Here is a 7310-nt window from a genome sequence, read left to right as displayed (position 1 = left end):
TCCCTTCCACTCTGAAATCAATTAAAAAAAAATATATAAAAGTACAAGTTGGTAGTTACAAGATAGTCACAGGGGTGTAAAGTACAGCATAGGGAATATAATCAATAATATTGCAATAACTATGTAGTAACTGTGCCAGGTGAGTGCAAGACGCACCAGGGCAGGGGTCACTTGGTAAGTTATATACACATGTAGCCACTCTCTGTGCACTGGAAGCTGGTACAGCATTGAATGCCAATTGTAATTAAAAATAGAGGAGAAGTAGGGAGCCAAGCCAAGCCTTATGGTGATACCGAGGGCACTGGACTCTGAAAATTCCACCACTGGCCCAGAGGGGAGGCAGTATTGGAGCTGGGATTCGAATCTCCGGTGTGTGTGTGGGGGGTGCTCCGAAGCCCAACCTCCTGCAGGTAAGCACATGGTTTGCTGTCCCAGGCTGCTCGAAGAAGACTGGGCAGGGTCCCATGAGAGACCAGGCAAGTTCTCGTTTTTCTTCAATGACCCAGGAAAGGACCATCCTCAACCTCCTTCTACTTCCCAGAAATCAGGCAACCTTCCCCGTGTTCTCTGCTGCCTCTTTCACTCCACCCCTACGCTTCCTGTGCAGAGAGCAACTCGCACCTGCTTCCTTCCCCCACCACCTCCCATCCCACCTCCCTCCCCACCGGAAGCCGGCGCACCCGCACCCACCTTCTCCCATCCTCCAGGCAGAGAGCAAACAAGGCGTCTTCTGGTGCCTCCCCACCGGCCCCTCTTTCTGGACTGCGAGTCAGCAGGGAGGGCGGCTCTCCCCGTGGCGGGAGCCCTGGGCCGGTCTAGCTCCTGCTGAATTCTGTTCAGAGATGGCGCGCAGCAGGTTTCTGGCAGGCCTGGCGCTGGCCGCCCTTCTCTCCCACGGTAAGGCTTGTCCAGGGGCGGGGCGGCACCTGCGGGAAGAGACCGAGGGGGACATTACACCTGGAGCGAGGCGGTGACAGTCCTTGGTGCTGGCTCTCAGGCATGCAGGGCTGCCCAGGAGGGAGCGCTGGATGGGGCGCCGGGTCTGCGAAATGGGCTCTTGGCTTTGACCCGCTCCAGCGAAGGCTTCATCTTGGCCTTGAGTGTCTCCCCAAAGGCCCCAGGCCGGAGGTGTGTAGGGAATGTTGGTGTGTGTGCCTGAGACGGGCGACAATGGCGGCACTGCTCCTCTAGGATCCAGGCCTCTTGTCAGGAGGCCACCGTTAGGCCACCTCCGGGGCCGTGGCCCAGCACCCAGGGGAATGCTTGAAGAGAAGAGCTAGCTTTAGGCCGAGCAGAAGGGAGGGCAGGTTTGGGGAAAGAGCCATCTTGTTGGCCTGGTTCCTGTCCCAGGGCCCCCTCAGTCCCAGGTGACCTGGGATTAGCTGCTTAGGGACACCCAGCACTTTCAGCGGAAACAGCCCCAAGCAGGACAGGGGTGTCGGCCATGAAGCGTCTGAGGCACCTTCTCCCTGAGAGCGCACACACGGGTTCTTGACCTGCTGTGGAGGCACTGGGTTTTCTAGACGGTGCTCTTGTATCCAAACTGGTAGCTGAGCGCGCAGCTCAGGGAGAACGTAGCTCCCACGCTCCCTGGGATTGGGGCCACCGATGCCAGTGTCTCTGTGGACTGGAGATTCTCTCACCAAATCAACGCAGTGTTTCTAGAAGGTGCTGTGCGTGCCTCCAGCCCTAACTCCCCAGAGGACTTGCCTTGTGTGGAGCCCCAAGAAGAGATTTGATACATCTTCCTTTCCGTCCTTCTCCCCTTCAGCAAGGGTGGAACAACTAAAACCCTTTAGTGGGATTTGCCCTGGGTTCCTTGCTGGACCCGGGGCTGGTCTCACCCCCACCATCTCGTTTACTGTTGTTGGGTGAGGAAAGGGGAGAGAGAGGGAGAAGCTGAAGTGGGAGCGTTGTAGGTTGGCTGGGGAGTAGAATTGGAAGTTTTCCTGGAGGGAAAATGCAGGCATCTCCAAGCAAGGAGCCTCTGCTTTTTCATGCCTCCTGGGTGCTTTCCCGACTCTGCTACCCTCCTGCTGCCCTTCATTCTATTTTTGAATTTATCGCTGTTGTTGAAAGTATTGCAGATGTTACCTCCCTCTCCAGGCCTTCACCACCCTATTGTCTGTGTCCCTAGGTTATGCATATGAGTTCTTTAGTAACTGTCTCCTCCCACACCCCTCCCCTCTGAGATTCATCCATCTGCTCCCCTCCAACTTTGAATCAGTGGTCTGGATTCATTTCCAAGAAGGTCCTCAGATGAACCCATTTCTAGGGTTCCTCCTTTACTCTTTGTCCATCGGGGCCTACCCTCATGTGGGCCGCATCTTTGTGTCCTTTCTGGCCCCTGAGGTTCATGGGCAGCCTCCTGAAGCCTTTCTCCTGTAACCTCTCTCTTGCAAGAAACCATAAATTAGACTTGAATAGCGGTCTTTCTTAAGTATGAGCCTCAGCAGAACACGGGGTCTGGGGCAGATCAAAGAGGTGGCTCCAATCACAGTATTTTTTCCCCTTAGTGAGCCCCTTCCAGAAATTCGTGGAGGAATTTGAGGACAAAGTGGTTTTGAATTGCACCGGCATCATCACCCGGCTAGAGGGAACGGTGGGGATTGAGTTACAGGACAAACACAGTCTGGACTTGGGAAGACGCGTCCTGGACCCGCGGGGAGTGTACCTGTGCAATGAGACGCAGAAAGAAGGCACCATATACACCCTGCAAGTATATTATCGAAGTGCGTGCCTTTGGGTTGGCATGGATGGGGTTCTGGATGTGAGAACTTTCTAGCTGGGGGGCGGGGGGCCCGTGGTGAACCAATCTGTTTTCTAAACAAACTGGGGCTCCTCTTATGATGGTAGGAGCCAGATTCTCAGGCCCTCAGAGCTGGAGAGAACTTATCTAAGGAAGAAAGAGCAGTAGGAGCCTTGTGACCCCAGCAGTAGGGCTTTGTTGGGAGAGCGGCTTGGCCTTTGCCTTGTTTAATTTCCTATAAAGCTGACTACTGCGGGCCCTGCTCAGGGATGCGTTGGGAGGAGGAGTAGAGGTGGATATAGCAAGGCCACCGCAGGCCTTTCTCCAAGGGTCTTAAGTTCAGGTCTTAACTGGAGAGAGCCTGGGGCTGCCCCAGGAGGCAGAGGTGGCTTCCTGGTCTTGAAAGGCCCCCCCATCTCCTCCCCCCCCCCCCCCCCCCAGTGTGCCAGAACTGCGTGGAGCTGGACCCCACCACCCTGGCTGGCATCATCGTCACCGATGTCATCGCCACCCTGCTCCTTGCTTTGGGAGTCTACTGCTTTGCTGGACACGAGACTGGAAGGCTGCCCAGGGGTAAGTGGGAGGGACAGAGAGAGAGAGAGAGAGAGAGAGAGTGTGTGTGTGTGTGTGTTGTGGGGGTGCCCCTGCCCAGCAGTGGGGCTGGAGTGGGTTGTTTCTCACCTGGGATCACTCTCCTAAGGATGTTTACAGCTGCTATGGAAGGACTTGGGGGCCCATGTTGCTCACGCAGCCTTCCGAGCTGTGACCGCCTGCAGCTCCCCTGCAGTGTCCACAGGGTCTCACAGCTCACCCTCCCAGGCCTGTCTAACTCGCTTTCCTGGCTCTTCTAGCTGCTGACACTCAGGCTCTACTGAGGAACGACCAGCTCTACCAGGTGAGCCCTGACGGGAGAGATGGGATGGGAGGAGGGGGGAGTGGCGATGCAGAAGCTGGCCCTGGGGTGACGTGCGTGTATGAAGGGTCCCAGTGGGAGTTTACTGGGGCTGGGGTCTGGAAAGGCCAGGCACCAGCTCTCAGCGGCCGGCTGGGGCCCCTGGGGGAGCCCTGCCCCTGCCCCTTCTCCTCTCTTAGCCCCTCAGAGACCGGAACGATGCTCAGTACAGTCACCTTGGTGAGAACTGGCCTCGGAGCAGGTGAACCTGAGACTGATGGAGCACCAGCTGCCGATGGTCCCTTCTCTTCCTGCTCAGCCAATAAAGATGTCTTCTTGCACGCGGCAGCTCCTGCGCTTTTCAAAGCTCCCGGGCCAGGCCTCGGAGCCGTGCTGACTTGGCAGGGTCCTTGCCCTCCCTACCCACGTGTGTTCTCTCTTCATTGCTTTCCTGCCTTTGACCCCCATGGACCCAGTGATGGGCAATCTCTCATCACAGCTTGGCTCACGGTGCTTCTGACCTGGTGGGCTCCTGGGGGCAGGGTCTGCCCACTACGCCCCCAGCCTCTTGCTGCCTCCAGGCAGCCCGGCAGCACTTCCTGAGCTTTGGCTCCCTGGCCACAGCTGAGGCGGCTGCTAGTTCGGGGACCCAGCCGCACACAAGTTTCCATGACGTCATGAGCGCAGGTGGCAGAGACATCAAGGGCCCTGGGACTCACTTCTTGTCAAAGGACATGCATGTGGGAAAGTCCCTCTCCTGCTGAGGGACTGGCCGTGGTGTTAGGAGCTTTGTGAAGCCACTAGTTGTGAGGAGTCTCAGCCCAGGCCCCTCAGTACCATTCACCTTCCTCCCCCAGAGCCTGCCCTGCCCCTACCTGCACGCACGATGAACTGGCGGCAGAAGCCCTTCGTCAATGAAAGCCCACCATCCCTCTCCACTCAGCTGCAAAACTGGAGCTTGAGACTGGGAGGGGATTTAGGATGTTTTCTTTTTTTGTTGTGGTTGTTAATCCTCACCTGAGGATATTTTCCCATTGATATTTAGAGAGAGTGAAAGAGAGGGGGAGAGACACACACAGAGAGAAACATCAATTGAGAGAGACACATTGATTGGTTGCCTCCTGCACACGTACTGACCAGGGCCAGGGATCGAGACTACAGCCTAGGTACATGCCCTTGACCGGAATTGAACTCAGGACCCTTCATTCTGCAGGCCGATGCGCCATCCACTGAGCCAAACCAGCCAGGGCTAGGATGTTTTCAGTAGGTGTCCTCTTCAGCCCTAGTTGGTTTGGCTCAGTGGATAGAGCGTTGGCCTGTGGACCCAAGGGTCCTGGGTTTGATTCTGGTCAAGGGCACATGCCTGGTTGTGGGCTTGATCTGCAGGATGCAGTTGATCAATGAGTCTCTCTCATCATTGATGTTTCTATCTGTCTCTCCCTCTCTGAAATCAAATATATATATATCTCCTCTTTAGCTGGTGGGTTAGTGGTGGTTCCGAAACCTTGGGAGCCTAAGGGACTTACTGCGAATATAGACATTTGGGCCCAGCCAGTGTGGCTCAGTGGTTGAGTGTCGACCTATGAACCAGGAGGTCACGGTTCAATTCCCCATCAGAGCACGTTTGATCCCCAGTATGGGGTGTGCAGGAAGCAGCCGATCGAAGATTCTCTCTAATCATTGATGTTTCTATCTCTCGCTCCCTCTCCCTTCCTCTCTGAAATCAATAAAAATATATTTAAAAAATTATTTTTATTGATTTCAGAGAGGAAGGGAGAGGGAGAGGGAGAGAGAGAGAGAGAGAGAGACTTCATTGGTCTGGGGCATTTGGACTTAAGGTGGTTTCAGTGGGAAGCCAGGGTGAGAAGCACTGCCCTCCTGAGCACTTCGGGAGCCTTGCGTCCTTTCGGCTCTTGCTGTGTGTGTGCCTTGAAAAAGCAGATGGATTGAGGTGAGCTGACTGACTGTATTTAAATTGTGAGGTGTGGTAAGTTCTGGCATATACACACGCTTGTGAAACATGGCTGCAGTCAAGATAATGCACCTCTCCCACAGCCCAGAGCGCCCTGTGCCCCCGTGCACGGCATCCCGCCGCCTGCCTCTCCCCCGCCCCGGCCGCCACGGGTCTGCCTGCTGTCGCAGAGGTTGGCTACATTTCCCAGGTGACGTGGATGCAATACTGTATGACAGGTGCTCCTTTTGGTCTGCTTCTCAGACCCAGTAATGATTTGGAGATTCACGCCTCTTGTTGCCGCCATCACGCTTCGGCCTTGCTTATTGCTCAGCAGCGTTCCCTGTGCGGACATGCAGGCGGCTTGCCTGTTCGACGGTTGCTAGTCTTTTGGGTTGTTTCCTGGTTTGGGCTGTTACACATAAAGCTGCTGTGAACATTTACATATACGTCATTGTGTGGACCTGTGCTTTTATTTCTGTTGGATAAATACTCAGAAGGGCTATGGCTGGGATACACTTTAAAAAAATCTTTATTGATTTCAGAGAGGAAGGGAGAAGGAGAGAGAGATAGAAACATCAAAGATGAGAGAGAATCATCGACCGGCTGCCTCCTGCTCGCCCCACACTGGGGATTGAGCCCGAAACCTGGGCATTTGCCCTGACCAGGAATCGAACCATGACTTCCTGTTTTATAGGTTTATGCTCAACCACTGAGCCACACGAGCCAGGCTGGGATAAATTTTTAAAGAAAGTAGTATGGCTATTCTTGTGCCTTTGCACTCCCATACAAAGTGGCTTCTCAAATTCTGACTACAAAGTGCCTGATGGGATTTTGATTATGATTGCATTGCATTTATAGACAATTGGGAAGAATTGACATCTTAATAATAATGAGTCTTCCAAGCCATGAACGTGTCTTTTGTCAGATTTATCCTTAAAGTATTTTATATTTTTTGATGTTATTGTATATGATATTTTAAACATTGAACTGTCCAGTTGTTTGTTGGTGTATATAGAAATACAGTTGCTTTTGGTATGCAGTATTGATCTTGTACTCTGAATACTTCTTAAACCCAATTACTAATTCTAGTAGCTTTTTGTAGATCCCACTAGATCAGCGGTTCTCAACCTGTGGGTCGCGACCCCTTTGGGGGTCGAACGACCCTTTCACAGGGGTTGCCTAAGACCATCGGAAAACACATATATAATTACATATTAGTTTTGTGATTAATCACTATGCTTTAATTAAGTTCAATTTGTAACAATGAAATTGGGGGTCACCACAACACGAGGAACTGTATTAAAGGGTCGCGGCATTAGGAAGGTTGAGAACCACTGCACTAGATATTCTACATAGATGACCATGTTGCTTGTGAATAAAGACAGTTTAACATTTCCATGTCCAATGTGGATGTTTTATTTCCGCTCCTTGCACTGGCTACGGCCATATACAATGTTGCATGGAAGTGGAGGGAGGACATTCTTGCCTTATTTGTGATGTTAGCGGAAAGCGTTGTCTTCATCATTAAGTGTGAGTTGGCTGTAGGTTTTTCTTAGATGCCCTTTGACAAGTTGAGAACATTCCCTTCTCTTTCTAGTTTGTTGGGAATTTTTAGTGAAAATCGTTGTATTGTCAAGTGCTTCTTCAGCATCCATTGAGATGTTTATATGGTTTTACTTTACTAAAAAAGTTAAAGCATATAAATTATAAATTAC

At 52.5% G+C, this 7310-nt stretch overlaps 1 protein-coding gene across 1 annotated transcript; it reads left to right on the top strand.

Moving 5' to 3' along the window:
* The first annotated feature begins 703 nt into the window (after window positions 1-703).
* Window positions 704-6990, top strand: CD3D (CD3 delta subunit of T-cell receptor complex). The gene is made up of 5 exons (XM_070426168.1): window positions 704-897; window positions 2517-2732; window positions 3191-3322; window positions 3601-3644; window positions 3842-6990. The coding sequence occupies exons 1-5, from the start codon at window positions 843-845 to the stop codon at window positions 3905-3907; spliced, it is 513 nt and encodes a 170-aa protein (XP_070282269.1). The 5' UTR covers window positions 704-842; the 3' UTR covers window positions 3908-6990.
* Window positions 6991-7310: the final 320 nt, after the last annotated feature.

The sequence above is a fragment of the Myotis yumanensis genome, unplaced genomic scaffold (genome assembly GCF_028538775.1).
Source record: "Myotis yumanensis isolate MYYU_CA2020_CCGP unplaced genomic scaffold, mMyoYum1.0.hap1 SCAF_10, whole genome shotgun sequence".
Taxonomy (NCBI): Eukaryota; Metazoa; Chordata; class Mammalia; order Chiroptera; family Vespertilionidae; genus Myotis; species Myotis yumanensis.
Note: the sequence above shows the minus strand (reverse complement) of the source record. Positions and strands in the feature narration are given on the sequence as shown.

Coding starts and splice junctions, on each gene's coding strand:
- CD3D (XM_070426168.1), top strand. CDS start 843: ATGGCGCGCAGCAGGTTTCTGGCAGGCCTGGCGCTGGCCGCCCTTCTC. Junction 2,733..3,190: donor CCTGCAAGTATATTATCGAA/GTGCGTGCCTTT, acceptor CCCCCCCCCCAG/TGTGCCAGAACTGCGTGGAG. Junction 3,323..3,600: donor GACTGGAAGGCTGCCCAGGG/GTAAGTGGGAGG, acceptor TGGCTCTTCTAG/CTGCTGACACTCAGGCTCTA.